Source organism: Saccostrea cucullata, unplaced genomic scaffold (genome assembly GCF_032062105.1).
Source record: "Saccostrea cucullata isolate Sc308-1 unplaced genomic scaffold, CSIRO_AGI_Scuc_v1 ctg352, whole genome shotgun sequence".
NCBI lineage: Eukaryota > Metazoa > Mollusca > Bivalvia > Ostreida > Ostreidae > Saccostrea > Saccostrea cuccullata.
The window spans coordinates 239,618-261,998 of NW_026926384.1; the positions used below are offsets into that span (position 1 = coordinate 239,618).

The window sequence follows — 22,381 nt, forward strand, 5'->3', positions numbered from 1 at the left end:
AGCTTTCCCACTCATAACCCGTGGATAAGTGTTTACTAATCTTTTCGTGTGTAGTATTACATACTGGAAAACAAATCAAACATTAAAAGGTTGTTTTTCTAATCATTGTGATGACAACGAACAATAAATTTAATTAAAGAAGATGTGTATCATTTATACATTCAGCAATCGTCAGATAAAATGAGAAACGAACAAAACCTCTCACAATATACTGTAATTACCCATGCTATCTAATGTGTCAGGGACAATTTATTAAGTTACATAAAAGCAAACAAATATTTAATCGTAATATGTCATGATATATACAATGAAACAAATAAGAGTTCCTTTCATTCAATAAGAAAGGAAATAAAGAAACACTCAATATCTAGTGACAGCAGTTTAGATTTAAATTTGATCAAACTTTGGCACAATATAAAATCATAAACAACTGTTCCTCTAGATAAACATATAAAATTTGTACACTAATATTAACATCTCAGAAAGTGTTATCCCATTCATTTATAGTGCTTTTTATAACAGGCCTTAAGATCATGAATTGAGAAAATACTTATTAGTCAGATATTTTACTTTGGAATGTTATGAATATCCCTTCATAGAATTTGCAAGTGTGTGTTATATACAAATTTTACAAGCATGTTGAAAATTCTGCTTCATTATAAGTTTTTTTTTCGAAATGTAAATTGATTTCAATTTTCGGATGAAATTTGTTCTTAGTTTGTGATTTTGGAGCCAGGTATGCATTGTTGACTTCTTTCACTGTTCAGGTCTTCATAATGTACTGATCTAATCTAGACATTCCCCATTTCCATATTTCGTCTGTTATTTCCCACTAAGACCCACTTCTCCTCGTCCATTCTATATTCCATTGTTTTTTCCTCCTATGTAATACGGTCCAGGATTTTTCACCGGCCCTCTTTCTTTTTTATTCTATAATTTGAATAAATAACTTTTTTTCATTTCTTTAAAAGTATACATTTTCTTAAATAAAATGCTGCATTTTGATTTTCACTATTATAAATTTATACATGCTAGCGGTTATAGATTTGATGTAAATGTTTTATCAGTTATGTTTGGAAAGCACTTTTTTCATTTGTCACCTATGTAGTTTTTTCATAACATCTGATTTTACTCTGTATGATTTCTCTGAAACCTTTTTGCTGTTGTGATCACCAATGTTTATTTACCAACCTTTTTTTCTAAATGCCTTTAGTTTTGGGTCTTCACTTGGTGTGTTTACGGAGCAAACTTTGATGAAGACGCCCATCACGATCACAATCCCGACCACAATTAGCATCACACCCCACCAGTATTCCTGTAAAATAAACAGAACCACGAACCCGACTACAATAAGCATCACACCCCAACAGTGTTCCTGTAAAAAATAAAAAGAATCATGAACCTGACTTCAATTAGCATAACAACCATCCAGTGTTCCTATAAAAATAAACAGAATCACGATTCCGACTACAATTAACATTATACCAACCAGTGTTCGTGTAAAAATAAAGAGAATTACGACTCCGACGCAATGAGCAAAATTACAATTATATCCCTGATGGTATATATAATCACCAGAATTGAAGTTTAATTACATACAATGATCCAGTTTTTAATTGTAGTGAGAGTTTCTTCTCCAAAAATCAAATTTTTCAGTCGCTCTAGAGGTCCCTCGTTATCCACACCACCACATCTGTGGAAAACGTCACCTAAGCCTTGATAGTTGCTACAGGGTGTGCCTTGAATATACAAAATACAATACAATATCCCTGCTAGGTGTAACAGGGTGTGCCTATAAAATATACAATTTACGTCAGATTAGTCTTGAGTATTGATTAATTGTTTTCTTTTAGGTTTAATGATTAGGTTAAACATTTAGTGACAATTTCATATTTATTTCAGCATTTTTGTAATTATCAAACGAGTGAATCTAGTCCTCTTGGCTTATGACTTCATATTAACGAAAGACTTTTTTTCTAATATTTGACTATTATCAGGTATTGTAAATTTACAAGACTTTATGCTAGATAATTTATACGATAAATGAATTCATGTCGTTAATTTGATTTTTGTTGCTTGTTAATTTTTTTATGACGTCACAATTAAAATTCTAATACGGAGAAATTGTATTTGCTGACAAGGTCATTGTATCGACCACAAAACTTTTTTCAAGTAAAATATCCAAATATGAAACAGATGTGTCAGACTCAAGCTCACTAAGATATATCGTATCGACATAAAGAGTGAATATTGAATACTGACTAACTAAATAAATCATGTAATTACTTAAAAGGTGGAAGTTGGTAATATAATACTTGAGGTCACCACAGTCATCATGAAGTTTACCAGTTAGATTGACATCAGTGTCTTTCTCTAGCAAAATGTCTAGGTATGAGGCAATTGATTTAATCTTTCTTGTATCTTTATCTATAAGAAGGACATTCTTACCTGAAGCCACTAAAATGGGCGAAGTATGTTTGTTCAAACGCTTTACGTCTTCAACTACTTTACTCAATGCCTCTGTAATTTCCGAGTCGTCTGACACATAACATGTGTCGTTGCCATCTTTAAGAAAGGAAAAATATTAAATTTTTATTTTCATAATATTCAATTTAGTCATAAAGAGTTTTGTTCTCACTGAAATGATTTAGTGAGGTAGAGTAGATTATGAAGCTGTTAGACTTGTATGAATGAGGATGTTTTGCCTCTAAAACTTGAAATAATACGAGAAAATTTAAATATGCATGAATGATATCTAAAAAGAATATGGAGATATAATGAACAGTATTCAAATAAAACAAGCTGTAATCACGCTGTAAACAAGCATTGTATTCATTGAAAATGGTAAATTACATTTTTGATTGCCTAACTGAATAAATCAAGTTTAGGGAAAAAAAATAGATAAGACAAACCTAGTTTGCAAGCTAAATAACATAATTGTTCTTTTTGTACTACGGAGAGGGAGCCCGACATGCTGATGTAGCATTCATCCCATGACGAGATCCACGGATCAGGAGATTACGTATTGTAATAACCTATTCGCTTACAGAGAGAACCTTCACAAATCTACAAACAGAAAATAATTGAGTATAACTCTTGTAAAAAGGAGCCTGTCTCTAATCAAACCTATGGAGAAAAAATCTTAGAAAAGGATCTATAAATTTATTACTATGAAAATAACACTTTCAAGTGAATCTTTTACACCTTGGAAATTTTAACTTCAGTTCTACTCATTATCTTAATGAATTAACTTACATGTACATTTTTTTTTTCTAGATTTCAATATCATTTTAAAATAAATGTAGAAAACGCTATGCTCAAAAGTAATACATACAGTCTTACCCCGTTTATGCAGACTTGGGTGAAGTCATTGCAGTAGTCATGTCCGGTTTATTTTCAGAAACTGGACACTCTGCGCTTGTTCCGGTATACAAGTTAAGAAGTAATGTTCGTAATTTTCAATTTTGTTTGATTCTCAGAACCATATTTTCATAGAGGCAAATGCATTCCTATTCTATATTCATTAATTTTTTTTTTCAAACACTATGAATTAAAAAAAAAAATAAAAAAAAATAGCTCTTAGATACACTCTTTTAATCAACATCTTTTGCTCTAGATTGGCATTGCTTCCAAAAAAAATTTGAGGTTGTTTATTCGTCGTTTTCATTATATTTCATGTCTAGGAATAGTAAATTTCACAACCTTTATACTTTACAGTAATATCCTTTTACATTGTAAACGTAATATCATGGCTTAGTTCTTTATTTCTCTTTGCACGCATTTTCAATGTAATTGCTAACACTATTTCAAACATTTTTGGGGGGTTTAGTTCAATTATTTTGTCTTTGATTATAAATAATATTGTTAGAAGATTCCAAAAAAAAAAAATGAACATACTTCTGTTTTTCGGAAGTATTTCTAAAATTTATAAAAAAGTAGCTGAAGTGTAACTAGTAATTATTGTTTGGAAAAGGATATTTGCATTTTTCTTCTAGACTACAATCTGTGGAGGTTCGACAGTTATAGATATTAGTTGGTTTATAATTACAATCCTCAGTACAACATGGTCTTTCTGTTGCACTACAAAGAATACAAGACAGGTAGAGGTATTAGCTGGTTTATAATTACAATCCTCAGTACAACATGGTTCTTCTGTTGGACTACAAAGAATACAAGACAGGTAGAGGTATTAGCTGGTTTATAATTACAACTCTCAGTACAACATGGGTCTTCTGTTGGACTACAAAGAATACAAGACAGGTAGAGGTATTAGCTGGTTTACAATTACAACTCTCAGTACAACATGGGTCTTCTGTTGGACTACAAAGAATACAAGACAGGTAGAGGTATTAGCTGGTTTATAATTACAACTCTCAGTACAACATGGGTCTTCTGTTGGACTACAAAGAATACAAGACAGGTAAAGGTATTAACTGGTTTATAATTACAACTCTCAGTACAACACGGGCCTTCTGTTGGACTACAAAGAATACAAGACAGGTAGAGGTATTAGCTGGTTTATAATTACAACTCTCAGTACAACATGGGTCTTCTGTTGGACTACAAAGAATACAAGACAGGTAGAGGTATTAGCTGGTTTATAATCACAACTCTCAGTACAAGAATCTTTATTGTGAGTATCCCCGGCTGACTGGTACGCCCGCTGTGTGCTTCTTGTCGTGATCAGGAAATAATTGAAAAATCAAGAATCTTAATTGTGTGATAAATGTGAAATATATTTCTTGTTGACTAGATATAAACAGAATTCTTGTTCATCCACGAGTTAGTATTCTCCAGGAAATAATATTCTATAGCTTCAAAGTCATATTCATTTTGTAAATATCAGTGATGTACATAAAATCATTTCCCGAGACAAACCTGTCAATTCTAAACAAAGTATGAAATTGTCCCTTACGAATTTAAATGATTCAACAGTATTTAAAAATGATTGCTTTTCAAAACGAAACTCAGTCTCAACCATTGTATGTTATAATAAGTTAAGAATACATGACTTGTATAATTTTATTCTACAGACATCTGGAAAGAAAATTACAATTTTAAAGTATGAGCATTCGAAGATACAAAAGTAATATTTCCCTAAACCAATTTCAAATTTTCAGTCTAAATTTAATGTTTTCCTAATTTGTTAGGTATGATATGAATTAAAAATAATAAAAAAGAAATAATCATTGCCTCACCTGCATTTAAATGACGGATCTCTGTATGTACACATCAGTTTGTCGTTTGGGTCTCTGCTCCGAGGGTGGCAGCACCTGTCTGTACACTCATCCTTATATCTGCAATCACACTGCTCCCCCGACTATACTATACCATTACCACAAAATGCCGCACCCGATGCTAAAAAGAATTTTACTCACATTTAATCTTTTTTTTATTTTATACAAGGCAAACTAAAATTAGATCTAATAATATGTTTATCAATACATGTATATATTCCTTATTTTATCAACTCCCTAACTAAGATATTTTTGAAATCTAAAAGAATATGAAGAGAGAGAGTAAACCTATGAAAACGATTAATAAATGAACATATTATGTTGAGAAATAGTATTTCTCACTCCTTATCATGACTTCATCAACCAATTTTACTTTTTACTTTAATGCATACAGTAACACTAAGAAGACAATAACATTAAATATGTAGGATTATGCTAATTTCTCCTATGATATGTGCAGTAAGGTGACAGTTACATTTAAAACAGTCAAATTATGTTACTTTCTCATATGACATTTACAGTAACATTAATGTGACACCTTTCTCATATGTTATACACAGTACATGTAACTATAAGGTGACACTAAAATTTTAAACAGTTAAATTATGTTACTTTTCTCCTATGATAAATACAGTATCAGTAAGGTAATACTAACATTTAAACCAGTTGGATAACGTCACTTTTCTTCCATGATATATACAGTAACTATAAGATGACACTAATATTTAAAGCAGTTGGGTTATGTTACTTTCTCCTTTCATATATAATAACAATATGTGACACTTACATTTAAAGCATGTGGATAAGGTCATTTTTATCCTTTGATATATACAATAAGATGGCATACTAACATTTAAATCAGTTGGATTATGACACTTTTCTCCTACAATTTAGTCGCCCATGTGGTGCAGTGGTTAGAGCGTCTGCTATAGAGTCGCGAAGTAAGGAGTCAATCCTTACGTCGCGGGTTCGAATCCCACTGGGAGACGTGGAGACCGGTCCTTCGGATGAGACCGTATAAACCTAGGCCCCGTGTCGCAGTAGGTGCTGGCACGAAGAAGATCCCTAACTGCTCAAAGGTCCTGAGTACCGAGCATAGGACAAAAATTTGTAGCTCTCCACCAGCAAGTGGTGGCGTCTCCATATGAGTGAAAAATTCTCGAAAGGGACGTTAAACAACATACAATCAATCAATCCTACAATATATATACAGTAACTAAATAAGGTGATACTAACATTTAAAGCAGTTGGATTATGACACTTTTCTCTTATTGTACATACAGTAACTATATAAGGTGATACTAACATTTAAAGCAGTTAGACTTTCCATTCCTCTCGTTCACTACTGCGTCTAAGACTAACGTGATGTTTCCTTTACTACACTCAGAAAATGATCGTTGTTAGGGTGGTTACCCTTGGTCGCGCTTGGATACATGATTAAGTTACCCGGATCTCTTCCAGGTACGCAAATATATCCACTATCATGACGAAAAGAAATAACATAAGTTTACTTTTCTCTAACTAACGAAATTAAAAATATAACATATGAATTATCTATTCAAAAATAAAAAAAAAAAACATGTATCATGCTGTGAAAATTTTAATCATAATTAATAAAATATATTTTAAACAAATATTAATTAATTTGACAAGGTAAAAGAAATGTTTGAATGAATAGTGAATAAAGACCTAAACTTTATATAATTCACACGTATTGATTAAAAGACAAATATTTATGCTTCAAAGCCTTATATGACGTTCATAAAGCCTTTTCTTTCGTACATAATTATATTTGTATCAAATATACAAATGTCTATTTTTAGGAATATGTAAGTGAAATAATGTATCAGACAGCCAAAGTTGTGTCCCACATAGTGGGCGAACTAGAGGTGTGAGACCAGCAGTTGAACACGGCGGACGTATTTATAATGGCATACTTACAAGACATCCAAAGTTGTGTCTCACTTCGTAAGGGAACGTCTAGTGTGACAGGATTCTATTGTGCAAATCTTTCCTTCCTCTGTTCTAAAATCATGGTGAATACATTAATCTATTAAAGAGGAAACTTCCGGTTTTTTACATCCTGTATATTTCTTGGTCTCTGGGTCATTATCAAAAATACGCACATTTTTGCGTCTGTGTTAATTTGAACGGAAAAAAAAACATGTTTGAGGCGAAATTTAACAGTATCATAAGGCTTTAAAAAACGAAAACCTTTTATTTTTGAATACATTCATTTATAATTTTATTGCTTTAAGTAATATAAAATATTATTTTATAACAAGATATGAGTGACTTCATGCTGTCAATGTATTCTGTCAATTGTCTTTAGCCTACAACAACTTAAAAATAATATTTTCTAATTCATACATCTAACCTTTGGAAAATATAATAGAATGTGTCTTTCTAAAATTGTTTCAGCAATTTTTTTTCTGACTCAGTTTTATTCAGTTGACTTTAATGTACGAATTAGAAGGGGTAGATTTTTACTTTGGGGAAAAGCGAGATAACTCTATAAATATTTTTCGATTCCTTGACCAGAAGAGGTGAGTTCCCAAGTTATTAAATCTGCCATTGTCACACGTGTGTCATCTTCTTCTTTTCTCTTCAGGTGATATTATATTATTTACAGTATATTATGCTCTGCTCCTACTTTGTATTGTTTTATGGACTTTGATATTGAATACGTTCGTTTATCCTCATTCTTCCTTACATCCTTCCTTAGAGTTTATTACATCTTGTATCTATGGAACGAGATTTATGTTTATGTAAGGAACATGTTGTGACTCGATATGAGAATGATAAATGTATGAATTAGTGTTATAGGCTGCAAAGTGAGCAGGTTAACAGTAGCTTACATGTGGGTACACAAGTACTGTCGTGTTTTATTGATGCATCTGTATTTTTACATGTATATATTGTCTTAGGGTGAATATTTCTTTAGTTATAATGATATAAAGAATATGGTTAAATTGATAGTATTAAGTGATTTGAAGATAAGAACATGTTGATATTTATTTGATTACTGAGTAATTGTGACCTAATTTGTGCATCCCAGCATGCCTCAAGCGTAATGGCTGCACCGTTGTGTACACGTTTGTTCGGGTCAAGTTAGATTATTTTACTATGTAATTAATTTTTTGTCGAGCAAGATTAAACCTTTTAGTTAGAAAGAATAACTACAGCATTGATAATCTATGTTTATCCCATTTATCATAATTTCGACGTAAGGAAAATCATATCTAAGTCATCAATCTTGATTGCATTGTGTCACAATAAGTCAATAAAACCATCTCTAAGTCATTAATCTCGATTGCATTGTGTCACAATAAGTCAATAAAACCATATTTAAGTCATCAACCTTGATTGCATTGTGTCACAATAAGTCAATAAAACCATATCTAAGTCATCAATCTTGATTGTATTGTGTCACAATATGTCAATAAAACCTTATCTAAGTCATCAATCTTGATTACATTGTGTCACAATAAGTCAATAAAACCATATCTAAGTCATCAATCTTGATTGCATTGTGTCACAATAAGTCAATAAAACCATATCTAAGTCATCAATCTTGATTGCATTGTGTCACAATAAGTCAATAAAACCATATGTAAGTCATAAATCTTGATTACATTGTGTCGCAATAAGTCAATGAACCATATCTAAGTCATCAATCTTGATTGTATTGTGTCGCAATAAGTCAACAAAACCATATCTAAGTCATCAATCTTGATTGCATTTTGTCACAATCAGTCAATAAAACCATATCTAAGTCATCAATCTTGATTACATTGTGTCTCAATAAGTCAATAAAACCATATCTCAGTCATCAATCTTGATTGCATTGTGTCTCAATAAGTCAATAAACCCATATCTAAGTCATTATTCTTGATTGTATTGTGTCACAATAAGTCATTGGAACCATATCTAAGTCATCAATCTTGATTGTACTGTGTCACAATAAGTCAATAAAACCATATCTAAGTCATTAATCTTGATTGTATTGTGTCACAATAAATCAATAAAACCATATCTAAGTCATCAATCTTGATTGTACTGTGTCACAATAAGTCAATAAAACCATATCTAAGTCCTCAATCTTGATTGCATTGTGTCACAATAAGTCAATAAAACCATATCTAAGTCATTAATCTTGATTGTATTGTGTCACAATAAGTCGATGAAACCATATCTAAGTCATCAATCTTGATTGTATTGTGTCACAATAAGTCAATAAAACCATATTTAAGTCATTAATCTTGATTGTATTGTGTCACAATAAGTCAATAAAACCATATCTAAGTCCTGAATCTTGATTGCATTGTGTCACAATAAGTCAATAAAACCATATCTAAGTCATTAATCTTGATTGTATTGTGTCACAATAAGTCAATGGAACCATATCTAAGTCATCAATCTTGATTGTACTGTGTCACAATAAGTCAACAAAACCATACCTAAGTCATCAATCTTGATTACATTGTCTCACAATAAGTCAATAAAACCTAACCTAAGTCATCAATATTGATTGCATTGTGTCACAATAAGTCAATAAAACCATATCTAAGTCATCAATCTTGATTACATTGTCTCACAATAAGTCAATAAAACCTAACCTAAGTCATCAATATTGATTGCATTGTGTCACAATAAATCAATAAAACCATATCTAAGTCATCAATCTTGATTACATTGTCTCACAATAAGTCAATAAAACCTAACCTAAGTCATCAATATTGATTGCATTGTGTCACAATAAGTCAATAAAACCATATCTAAGTCATCAATCTTGATTGCATTGTCTCGCAATAAGTCAATATGTCTTATCCGGTTAAAGTATTAACTGAAGAACTGAAGGAAGAAGATGATGAACATGTGGCATTGGCAGAATTTTAAAACTTCGTCAGATATATACTTTTTTAATCATGCCAAGTTAATGGTAAGCAAAACGTACTCAGGCTATGAATAAAGTCTTATAATACACCAGGCAATACTAACATTTATATCAGTAACATAAGATTTGAACAAACTTGAATGTATACTACCTGAGAATGAATGAGTTTCAATTTTCCTCGCCCAGTGGTTCTTGACAAGAATACTTTTTAAAAATGCCATTAATTTCTTTAATTCATAATAATCTCCCCTTGCAAGATCCTTCATTTATAAAAACTTAAAACCCTTAACCTAAGGATATTTTTTAGCAAGTTTTGTTGAAATTGAATTAGTACTTCTTGAGAAAAAGCTGAAAATGTGAAGACTGACAGACGGACAAAATGTGATCAGAAAAGCTCACTTGAGCTTTCAGCCAATGTGAGCTAAAAAGCACTGTCTTTGTTTGTAATATTAGACGATCAATAAAAAACGACAATTAATAATATAAAAAGAAAACTTTATTATGTGGGAATATTTAATATGATTTTATTTTTTAAGGAAGTAAGCATACATGTATAACACTATATTTAAAATATGATACATATTTGGATTTTATGATAAATTCATTTCACATAATAATATGACTGCCGTCACGAGAAAAGGGCCCTTAAGGTCAAATTTTCATAAAATGACTTTTTGGTGAATTTTAATAGCCGGACTCTTTCTGAATGCAAATATACATAAATTTTAAAAATATCTCACTTTTTCTGTATTTTATGAGCATTTTAGTGAGGTGCTCCAAAAACAATTTTGACGTTACTCACTGAAAACGTAATGACGTCGCCTGCGTCTAAATCATTTTTCAGAAATTCTTAAAATTATGTTATTTGAATAACCTCAATCGTTTTGAGAATTAAAATCTTAAGAAAATATTTAATTTTTTTTTCTTCCAAGCAACTAGTATGTAACAATTCCTAAGGAATTTCGTAAATTATTACTATTTTTATACTATTTTAGAGCAGATCTAGTTATTCGTAAAGGGGGGGGGGGGTCTAGACAGAATCTAGGAATAGTTTATACATGTAACATAATGAGTAGGGAAATATTTGTTTAAATCCAATGGCATACAAATTATTCATTTTATATAAAATAATCTAATTCAATTTATAAAATATATAAAGCACTCGGACACTTAAAGACTAAAGGAAATATATACAGAGAGAGAGAATCCCATGCAGAATGGCTCCGTGCGCAAAATGGGGCACCCCCTCGCAAAAAGCACATAGATCCCGATATTAACAAAAATCATATAAGTCAGCATTCACTCACCAACACAGGCGCACGTAACTTAATTCCCTATAACTGTTACAATAGGATGAAAAACACAATGTATTTTCTGTATCATCGAAACATTCAATTGGAAAATAAATTCAGATACGCCAAGATATGTAAACTTGTTTTTAAAAACGTTTATTCCGTTTATGAATTTATTCCATTTATAAAAATTCATGAATTAAAAAAATAACTATACGTTCGCTACTTCAATGCAAGCGGATTTTAAAACTTCTACTTTTTTGAATATTTTATTTAAAGTTTTTAAAGCTCTTAGGTTCCATTGTTTAAACAATTCATTTTTTTGCCTGCCTTAGCCCTTAGTTATGGAGTAGAAACATAGTAAATAGGGAAATACTAGTAAAGGATTCTCTTATGAATGGTTTATATACCGTACCTTAAGTTGAAACTTTCTTTGAATTTATACCTCAAATTGAAAACGTCTTTTTACTTCTTACTTTTTTAAAAGTATATACCACAATTAAAATCGGTTACAAATATTTCTGCACCTTAACTTTTTTTTAGTTTGTGGCACCTGTACCCTGTTTAACTTGAACACAACATTTGTATATTTTTTCCAAGGGCCGCTACTATGATCTGATAAAAATATGATTTATGTATACTGTATGATATAATCAAAAGGGATGGTGAATTGTGCTGTTCTTGTCTCTTTCTTATATATGTACACTAAACGCCGTGCTTGACTTTTCTTAGCTGCAGATCTGTAACGTTATGGTTTTACTTATTTGTCTTTGACCATGGTCAAAGACAAATATGTAAAACCATTAAGCTACAGATATGCAGCTAGACTTTTCTGTGCGAAATTACAGTTCCATTAAAATTTTGACGAAATCTATTTGAAACTGAAACTGAATAAATACTAGTATATTTTTACGCAAGAACGACAGGCCCGTAGGAAGCCATATTAGGTGTGTGTGTGCAAGGGGGGGGGCTATATTTATTTTTTTCAGTTTTGGGCACTGTCAACCACCAAAAATACTCCTTGACAAGCAAAACAAAATCTTTTACGCGTCTATGAAATGTCATCAATTCATTTTTCCTCCGTAACAATAGCTAATTAAATGTAACTTGACACCTTATAGGTTTTTCAAATTTCGATGCGATTGTCTTATCCACTAATGAGATATTACATCCAGCACACGTTCATGCTTTTTGTATGAGGCGATGCTTTTAATTAAGTTATAATATTCTGCTCTAATTTGACTCTCTTTCGCTTAAAATATTTATGCAAACCATTGTTTTCCTAGTTGTTACTTCAAAAAATACTAAACATATAAAAAAAAAACAACAACACATTTGACTCGTATCTTCTCCTGTCCCCACACAACTCATTTTTAAAAAAAAAGGGGGGGGGGGTTCAGCAAGAAAAAAAATAAATTTACCTTAAAAAAAAACTACTCAACCAAAAAAAGGGGAAGGGGTTGTCGAAACTCGAATTCAATTTCGCCGTTGGAGAGGGGGGTAGGTTCTATCTTCTTTCAGTATCATTTTTTTTAATCAAACATAACACACTGCCTTATTCTTTTGTAGTGCACGGATTTGACTATATGTCGCAACAAAAAGTGTGTATTTGTGTGTGTGGAGGGGGGACCGGACTTTCAATGTAGCCCCCCCCCCTCGTTGCTACTTCCGTGGACTGTAATGGTCAATATTTTTTTCAAAGTAGAAATATCTGTGTTTTTTTTTATTAATTCCTTTCCGTAGAGTCATGTTACATGTAGGATTATGATATACTAGTACTAGTTAAGTCTTATCTCGATTTCAACGAAACTTAAAGAAAACAATGTCAGTGGCGTAGCATCGTTTTTAAAGTGGGGGGGGGGGGGGGGCAGCCAGAGAATTTTTTTTTTACTTACCTGGGGGGGGGGTTAACTTTTTCTCAGTGTCAACTACTTTCAGTACCAATTTTATTACTACATTTTCGGTACATTACTAAAAGTCTAAAAGTGGGGGGGGGGGGCAACCAGGCTTTCAATTAACATTTCCAATAGTATAAGTAAGGTTGGGGGAAAAAGTGGGGGGGCAGGTCCCCCCCCCCCACTGTTGCTACGCCCCTGAATGTCAATAGAGATATGCGGGGTATTTTGATACATGTATCAGATTTGAAGATTTCAACGCAGAACGTGACTTAGACCTATTTATTTCATACTATGAATTCAATAGTCGGTGAAATATATTTCACGTGCTTATACATTTTCATAACTTTTGGAAATTACACCCATAACCACTTGTCACTTATACTTTTTGCTCTATCTATAGTAATGTATTCTTAATACATGTACCCATATATCTGACATTAGCCAGAAATTCGTACGTTTTTCGCTTACTGTAATCTATGTAGATTTTTTTCTTTCGGTTTATAAATATCCTCATTTATAATATCACTGGTGATGCAATATTGTTAATTCCACCAACATTGGTTATAAGGGAAAAGTCTACAATACCTGTATTTAATTTCTTAACATATTGCAATACAGGTTCGAGTGGGATTTCATTCAATCATTTCATCGGAATAATTTTAGAAAGAAGATGGGCGCTTTTGGCTAGTGATCTGCAGGAATCATTTGTACGAAACATTTATGGTTTAAATGTCCATGATTTGGTTGGCTGGACATAGCTGGTCAGATTTTTCAAGCACGTCAATAGGTTTTTTTTCTCATTTAGTTTGAAAGACCGTGTGAAATTGTAACATTTATGTCCGTTTTTCCTTGGGGTACTATAACATATTAATGTTTCACAAAACATAAACACCTAAAATATTTACTAGTAATGTATAGATGCATGATACATGTACATTATAGAATAGAAGATTAGAATTGATTTTGCTCGAGAACCAAACTGAACCAAAATTTATCTAATTCAAAATTTTAATACTGAAGTACATAAAATGAAACTGACAAAATAAAAAGATGTTGGCATGAAAAAAAAAATTAACGCCCCATTTTTTTTTCTCGAACCAAAAACGTTTCGCTTCGAGTGCACAGAACAGGTATCCCAACTTACTGAGCTATCACCGCTACACGTATACTGACAATTTTAAAAGGACAAAGAAGCACCAATTTCACACATTTGGATTTTTTTTTGGAAAATTAATTTTTCGTGGTCTCTGGGTCTTCTCTCCATTTTTTAAAAAAGTTAGTTTGTTTCTTTGAATTTGAATACACACGAATAACGTTTCAAAATCATTGAGAGAAGACCCAGAGATAGAAAAAAATTATAAAAACGTGTTTAAAAATGTACGTTTTTGTACCAAATGTCTGATCTAGCCAATTTTCAAGTTATTTTTTTTTATCTAAACTAGGCTCAATTTCGGGAAAATATTTTCCATTCCTGTTGCACAGGAACCCGATAAATTAAAAAAATGTTAAAATTTCATGTGACGTTTCGATAAAATTTTCACTTTTCAAGTACGCCCAGATTCCTGCCGAATGCCCATTAAAAGCGCCCTCGTTCTTTGAAAACAATAGTAATTTTTATCATATAATTCCTTTGAATGTATTTATTTGATCATTTTAAATTTGTTTTTGAAACAAATTTTTTTTAAACAAAATTTTCGTGGCATCCCCATCCTCAGTATTTTTTTTTTCTTTTTTTTCCTTAGCATGTTCTCTTACTTTTAATTTATTTTAAAAAAAATATTGTTGATGTAGGTTTCCCAGTATTTTTATTCAATCAAAGAGGGATTTTTTTTTAACCTTGAACTTTAACAGGTCTTTTAATTCGGAGAATGTTTTGGATTGTCTACTTAATACCCCCCCCTTTTTTTTTGCACACTTTAAAATCGACAGTTCACCGAAGGCTGGCTATCGGGGTACATCAGTAAGATTAACTATGGATTAAAATTAACATGGCTAAAGTTAAATACTTAAACATTTTTATGAATAAATTTACGTACTAAATAGTTAATAATATCATATACCTATTAAAATGTCCACATCAAATTTCAAATTTTTGATACACTTTGAAATTCAATTTTATTTATTGTTCACAAAATGCAGTGAACAAAATTACTTCCGTGTTTACAATACCGCGACTTTGACGTCGTTTTCTGAGCATTGTGACGTCAAAAGATAGGGCCCTTTTCACATGACGGCAGTCATATAATATCTATAAATGTTTTACTCCTTAAAAAAATATCCATTCCACCATAATGGCAAGATTAAAATCATCTAAAGAATGAAGCTTATTTCAACTTATGTTTCATGATATAAAATAATTTGGGGAAGTTTACACTTTATAAACCGCGAAGCGGTTTATAAAAAAGCGTAAGCCGTCCAAAGTTATGTTATATCGTATAACGTAAGTTGAAATAAGCTCCATTCCTTATAATTTAATTTCAATGTAGACAATGAGAATTTGTTTTCCATTTTTTCATTCGGAAAAGGCTTTTAATATCGCATATTTTAAAAGTTAACGTCAAGCGGAGTAATAAGTTTATGACGTTACTCATTGTGACGTAGGCAGGTTATGTTATAAAAAATTGATAAAACCTTTTAACCAATCGAATGACGTGTTACAACTGAAATTAAATTTTTATCATTTATTATCAAAGTATAACTGCTTATACATATGTAAGTATCTATGAATATAGGGCAGAATGTTTTTAAAAAGTCAGTTATGTTTGATCATCATGAGTGTCTCCTTTATCTGTTTATTAACAATATCTTTGGAATACCAAGGTCTGTACCATTTTCCAGGGGACCACTGACCGTTAAGAAAGGCGAGGTGGCAGTCATTAAACCACCAGCCTCCTCTAAAGTCGCTGTAAGCAGCACAGTTATCCAACTTCCGTCCGTCGTTATCTCTGTCTGGGGTGGAGAAGTACATCCCAGACAGATCGTAGTTATCAGGAGAACCAGTGTCTGACATATCGTCACCTGTAGAAGTAAAGACAATTTTTACACGTAAACCTATTTCAGATTATAGATCATTATTATTTACTCAAAATGTAAACCTAAAAATATCTACACTATTCAACCATAAAAACTTTTTTGAATTGCTTTCAATTCCATTTTTTTTCCATTTACAAAATATGAACTCTGTTTTCCTTTAATATTTAATGTTGTATTTCTGTTGTCATTTGATTTCTCTTTTATTTTGACTGTATACGAGCATAATGATGAATCTAAACAGAAATAAAAGAATGATTGATTGATTGTGTGTTTTTAGCGTCCATCTTGAGAATTTTTTCTCATATGTTGAGGCAACGACTTGCCTGTTGAGTGCAACAAATTTTATCCTATAATAGCACGTGGCCATTGAGCAGTGAGAGATTTTTTTTACATGCTAGCGCTTACTGAAACATGGGACCTATGATCATACGGTCTCATTCGAAGGACCGCTCTCCTTCACAGTGTGATTGGAACCCGTGGTCGTTAAATGAATTATTATTTCATTGATATGAAACCTTTTTTTCTGAACATTGAAACAGGAAAATCTATATAAGTCTATAAAGAAGGCATATTCAAACAAATGAGCCGATCATGAGAGAAAGAATTACAAAAAAAAAAAAACATTTGGGGGGGGGTTCCGCCTTTGTAAGTTAATTGTTAACAGGAAACAAAAGCTGTTTTACTATTTTATAAACTCATTTATCATTAGAAATTTTTCAAATTTGTGCAACTAGACTTAATTCATATCATTAACTTCTTTTCCATTGTTTCATTACTTTTGTTACTATGTCTACTATTTATATGTCCAACACAAGCGTGGGATCATTGCTAAAAGTAATCGTTATCAAATGTAATTAATTACACTTATTTTCAAGTAAATTGTTTCAATTCAACAATTATTTAACACCTTAATTTGTTTTTATCAATGAATTATGCATCTGTCAAAAATACAAAAGTACACGCTATTAGCAATTTAGGTGTAAATCAAAAACTGTCTTTATCATCCGTTAATACGGTCTCATTGAATGGACCAGTCTCCACCTTCTACATTGGAATTTGAACCTTAAGAATAAACTCCTTACTCTGCTACTCTAGAGCAGACGCTCTTATCACTGCAACATCCTGTTAAAATGTAAACAATTTATTTATTGATGTTTTGGTTGCGCAGTGGCTGAGATTTAGTGTGAGTTATTGGTGTGTGAATCCCACAGACTTGTCACGTAGGCATATTTCATGAAGCGCGCTAGCGCTTCATGAAAAATATGCCTACGTGCAAGTCTGTGTGATTCTCACACCAATAATTCACACTTAACTTAAAAACATTCCTTATATTTACATTTTACACGTTTGGAAGCACCAAAAATATACTCAATATTTGAATTTCTCGCTGCCCTATATTGTTATACTTTTACTATAAAAAGAAAAAAACGTCGCTGTAGCTCTATTGTGACGGGACGGTAACGCACATTTCTCCGTGTATATTTCTACGCGTGAGTATACACGAAAATGATTTTCAAATCAATTTCACAATTGGCTTAGTAGAAAAATACAGCGAATGTAAATATTCAGTGGTGCTCTGTATATTTCATATACCAGGGTTCTAAAGATTTACACAAAATAAATAAAATGTATTTTTTCAATCAATTACTTTTGCAATCAATATATTTCTAATTTGATTAATATATATCCTATAAAGGCTGTACTAATTTAAGTGAATTGAATCTGAAAAAGTGGAATTGAATTAAATTACATTTAAAAGTAATTGACTCCATTCCAGCCACAACATATCTGGTCAGTTACTTAAAGACCATCCTCCCATTAGGAATTCATTATACCGTATGCAATATGCCCCTTTATATAAATGTCAATGTAATTTTTTTTTAGGGTTTGCGTTAGATACTTTATTACTGAACAACATTTTTAAATTATACAAAAAAGTTTTAGCACTGAATATATTTTGTTTCATATTTAAAATTGATTGGTTCATACTGATTTTTTTTTTAATTTCACTAATATGTCATTTAAAATCTAACTAGCCTATCAAGAGAACTGGTTCTCAAAGAGAGAGAGAGAGAGAGAGAGAGAGAGAGAGAGAGAGAGAGAGAGAGAGAGAGAGAGAGAGAGAGAGAGAGAGAGAGAGAGAGAGAGAGAGAGAGGGAGAGAAAGAAAAAGAGAGAGAGAAAGAGAGAGGGAGAGAAAATGAGGGGGGAGAGCCTCCAGATTTTTACCTGTCATCAGAATACTTACCTTACAATAGAACTGGTCGTCAGAGAGAGAGAGAGAGAGAGAGAGAGAGAGAGAGAGAGAAAAGATATTGTAGTGGTTTACCTTTCATCAGAAATAGACAAACTAGTCTCTCTACCTCTCTCAATTACCCATCTCTTCTCTCTCTCTATTTCTTCTCCTCTCTATATCTCTGATTACTGATCGTCATTTGCAGATAATTTTTCCGTTTACCTACCCAGGGTTCCGGTAGCTGATCCTCCAAGAAAAAGTCTGTATTGGTTGGTTTCATCAGCAACAGAGAACTGGTTGTATAATTCATAGAGCTTTGTCCCATTAGTCAGTGTGATAGAGACGTAGAGGGAGGAGTTCCTTCCGTTGGTTAGTTGATGGATGACGTCATTTCCTTAAATATTTCATTGTTGTGAACAAGCTGAATATGTTTATTTTAGGTTTGTTGATATATAAGGCAGCAAACAATTGTAGATGTAAGCAGAAATTCCATATTAGCAATATGCGTACATGTTTTGACATCAAAGTTAAAAAAAATCATTTTTGTAACATGTTCCTTTTAACTAAAAAACAAAATTCTAACTAAAACTGTTAATAATAAGGTGGATTTTCATCCATTATAACACCAGGTATAAATAATTATTTACCAATCCAGTAAGATTCACTAGGGAAACCGAAGCCTTTCTTATACTCCGCCCACGTTCTGTCGAAACTCACGGATCCACTCACTCGTTTCTGGATTGCCTAGATATTTATTTATTTTATATCAATAATTAAAAATCATGAAATGTTTTTGAGTTACGTTATACAGGGAGGGGCACTATTTCAAAAACTTTAACCATTTAAAGGTCATTCAAAGTTAGCATATTCTTTTCAGCAAGTAACACACAAATTTTTAAATGAGGTAAAATTTAAAAGAATGTTTGATTTCCATCTCCTGACTCGGTCTGAAAATATTACGTTGATAGGTAGGTTATTTTTTCGAAAATCAAATTTATTTCAATGTTAATTCTTTGAATTATTTTTTCTAGAGTACATATAGATATTATTGCTTCTTGGTGGAAAAAATAAGAGTTTCAAACAAGGCAACCAATTGTATCTTTAAACATCGCCTGATTATTTTCTTTAATAAATTATTTTTCATATGAAAATCTACTTTTTTATTCTCATCATCTATTTAAGATTTTTTTTCTGTACATTCATTATATTGAACACATGCCATTCAACTTTGTAATGAAAAGTATTGACTGTTAGAATGCTATAAGCATCATGTTAGCAATGCTAGAAAAATATTAAATGTGAACTCTGTGTCAGTTTGATTTTTAAAAGAAGATGAAATACCAGGCCAGTGGGCCATAGAACTTAGACGAGCTGTTTTTAATCTTAGTCTCACTTTTCCACTTTGTATTCCTTAGGAAAAAGTGTAACTGAGATCAAAAGTTGACTCCTCTAAGTTTTATGGCCCCAGGCCAGTTTTACAAAGTTCAAGAATTTATAAAAGATAGTATAGTAACTGGAATTAATGGGATAAAGAGACAGAGAGAGAGGGGAGAAAGAGAGAAGAGAGAGAAGACCAGGAAAAAAGTGAAAGAGATAAAAAAGAGATCTTACTGTCCACCCTCCTCCATCAGTCACCATGTCACAATACACACTGACACTGGTCTCGTTACCAAAAGGGTTTATCTCATATTTGCCAGACTGTGTGTGCCCGAGAAGATAGTGATATCTACAATCCCTTGTTAGTTTAAAATCTGAAATAAAATATAATACAAAATAATTATCATAATAATCAATATAGTCATTATTATATACAGAATGAGAAACAGAGAGAGAGAGAGAGAGAGAGCGGAAGAAAGAACGCGAGAGAGAAAGATCAATTACCTTTTTCTAATAATCCAAGATACTGATAGATATTCGTTATGTTTTCAGTTAGAATTTTGAACTTTTTATCTAATTCCTGAAATCTATTCTGACAATTTTCTAAACTGTTCATGTCCTCCCGCTTTTGAGTGTTAATATATCTTTTCAAAGATTCTTCCGCATTCTGTAAAGCTCTGTCACCTCTAAGAAAATCAACCTCCCTTTTTATAGCTTCTGTGGTCTGCTGTACAGTGTTGTTTTGCTTTAAGGCATCGATCTGTGTGGTTAATTTTTCGATCTTTTGCGATAAAGAGTTATCTTGCCTTTTTAACGTCTCTATCGTCTGCAGAAGAGTGGCGACCGTCGTCTCTGTAGACAGCAAGCTTCTCTTTACAGAAATGACGTCATCTACTGCTGCCCTGACGTCATTTGTCACGGATACCCGGATGAGGGTCTCCTGGTTGACCAGCTGTCGGAGGACGTCAATCTCCTTTACGTCACGTCTGTCGTTTATCAGAGCCGCAGTGGAGTTCTGATGATAAGAACCAGTTAACAAAGAATCTGAAATGGCTTCGGAAATTGTGATCAGAATCGTAAAGAGAATGGCAAACTTCATGGTTTGAACGTACAGATTAAATGCTAGTGATAGCATTAGATATCTCTGTGTCACTAGAAGACAACACACGGCGGTATATATAGAGACGGTTGGGGATTTCCCTAAATTAACCACGCGACATCACAATCAATTTAAAAGTAGCTATTACTTACCGATAAGTAATGACACATATTTTGAAGGAGTTTTTTGTCGTTTTCCTCTTAAACCGGAGATAATACTTAGCAAACAAGTGATTGAAACTAATCATGGATTTTTCCATGAGTATTTGAAATGACACTTAAAAGTGTTAAATGCAATGTTATCTATTGTTTATATAAAAAAGAAGACTTCTATGGCCTATATTATTGTATAGGTATTTATTTTTTTTTTTAGTATCCTTTTTGTAGAAAATTTTATTTGTTATTTTTCTGAAGAGAGCATTCTTCTATTAACCTGTAAAAGCATATTTCATTTTGTCGTTTGAAAGTTCTCTTTCTGAAGCAACATTTAAAATATTCCCCCGCAGATATTGCAGACGGGCATTTATCAAAGATTACACAATTATGGACTCTTTTGGTGTTGAATATGGTTTGTTATTCACCAGAAAAATATTCATATTGACAGAGGCGAAGTCTCATAAGAAAATACACTCACACGCACACACAACCTTATAGACTCACATAAGGAACTTTCGAAAATATTTGAGATTTTGTTATATACCTGACGGTTTGTAAGCACCGAGCTCACTTAATGAAACCCCCTGCCTCCCATATGTATGATAATCGAGAATGACGGAATGCTTAACATTTACATGTAGATGTGTCAATTAAAAACTTACGAGACTGATGAGAAAAAGACACCAAATTGATAATCCACTACTTCCATGTGTTATAAATAGAGGGGAAATGCAGAGGCCTGGTACACAGTTCAGGACAATTTTGTATAAGAACCCGAAACAGTTATTCATGCATGAATATAAATTTTTCTGCATAATTTTGAAATAAAATGGGCTATTGTACAATTATTTTTTTAGGATCTTATCCCTGATACCCAGTAGTTTTTAACAAATATATCATTTTGTAATTAAAGCGTCAGTTTTTGAAAATAAAACATATAATGAAAACAGGAAAATCATAAAATATCTACCATCATGAGACTCTACTTTTCTCGATAAAACTAGTGATTCATTAAGTACATCAATAAAAAGACCTAAAACGGTTTGATACTGATTATTGGGTTTTAATATTTTTACTTTCACTGACTGTATAATACCGGGGACACGTCATAAACATCCCACGACACAGACCTTATCATTTTTTCTTCTTTAATTCATA

At 32.1% G+C, this 22,381-nt stretch overlaps 2 protein-coding genes and 1 long non-coding RNA gene across 9 annotated transcripts in view; all 3 read right to left on the bottom strand.

Moving 5' to 3' along the window:
* The window catches only part of LOC134271512 (fibroleukin-like), a 253,551-nt gene extending 232,390 nt beyond the window's left edge, over positions 1-21,161 (bottom strand). The window contains exons 1-5 of one of the 5 annotated variants that reach the window (XM_062753699.1): positions 20,474-21,161; positions 20,204-20,343; positions 19,240-19,336; positions 18,819-18,986; positions 16,072-16,342 (exon numbers count right to left, since the gene is read on the bottom strand). In XM_062753699.1, the coding sequence (XP_062609683.1) occupies positions 16,077-16,342; positions 18,819-18,986; positions 19,240-19,336; positions 20,204-20,343; positions 20,474-21,104 (1,302 nt within the window). In that variant the 5' untranslated portion in view covers positions 21,105-21,161 and the 3' untranslated portion in view covers positions 16,072-16,076. Of the gene's footprint in view, positions 1-16,071; positions 16,343-18,818; positions 18,987-19,239; positions 19,337-20,203; positions 20,344-20,473 lie in introns of those variants that run through there. The other 4 variants (XM_062753703.1, XM_062753702.1, XM_062753700.1 and 1 more) reach the window with 4 other exon arrangements.
* Positions 624-3,035, bottom strand: LOC134271508 (disintegrin and metalloproteinase domain-containing protein 10-like). Of its 3 annotated transcripts, none has more exons than XM_062753697.1 (5): positions 2,913-3,035; positions 2,449-2,565; positions 1,600-1,715; positions 1,192-1,375; positions 624-930 (listed from the first exon to the last, which is right to left on the bottom strand). In XM_062753697.1, the coding sequence occupies exons 1-5, from the start codon at positions 2,971-2,973 to the stop codon at positions 926-928; spliced, it is 483 nt and encodes a 160-aa protein (XP_062609681.1). In that variant the 5' UTR covers positions 2,974-3,035; the 3' UTR covers positions 624-925. The 3 variants fall into 3 exon arrangements, with proteins under 3 accessions (XP_062609681.1, XP_062609682.1, XP_062609680.1); XM_062753698.1 differs by having other exon boundaries at positions 1,192-1,315; positions 1,600-1,739; XM_062753696.1 differs by having other exon boundaries at positions 1,600-1,739.
* Positions 4,182-7,264, bottom strand: LOC134271509 (uncharacterized). Its single transcript, XR_009993034.1, has 3 exons — positions 7,179-7,264; positions 5,199-5,358; positions 4,182-4,480 (listed from the first exon to the last, which is right to left on the bottom strand). It is a non-coding gene; the product is annotated as an uncharacterized LOC134271509 (long non-coding RNA).
* Positions 21,162-22,381: the final 1,220 nt, after the last annotated feature.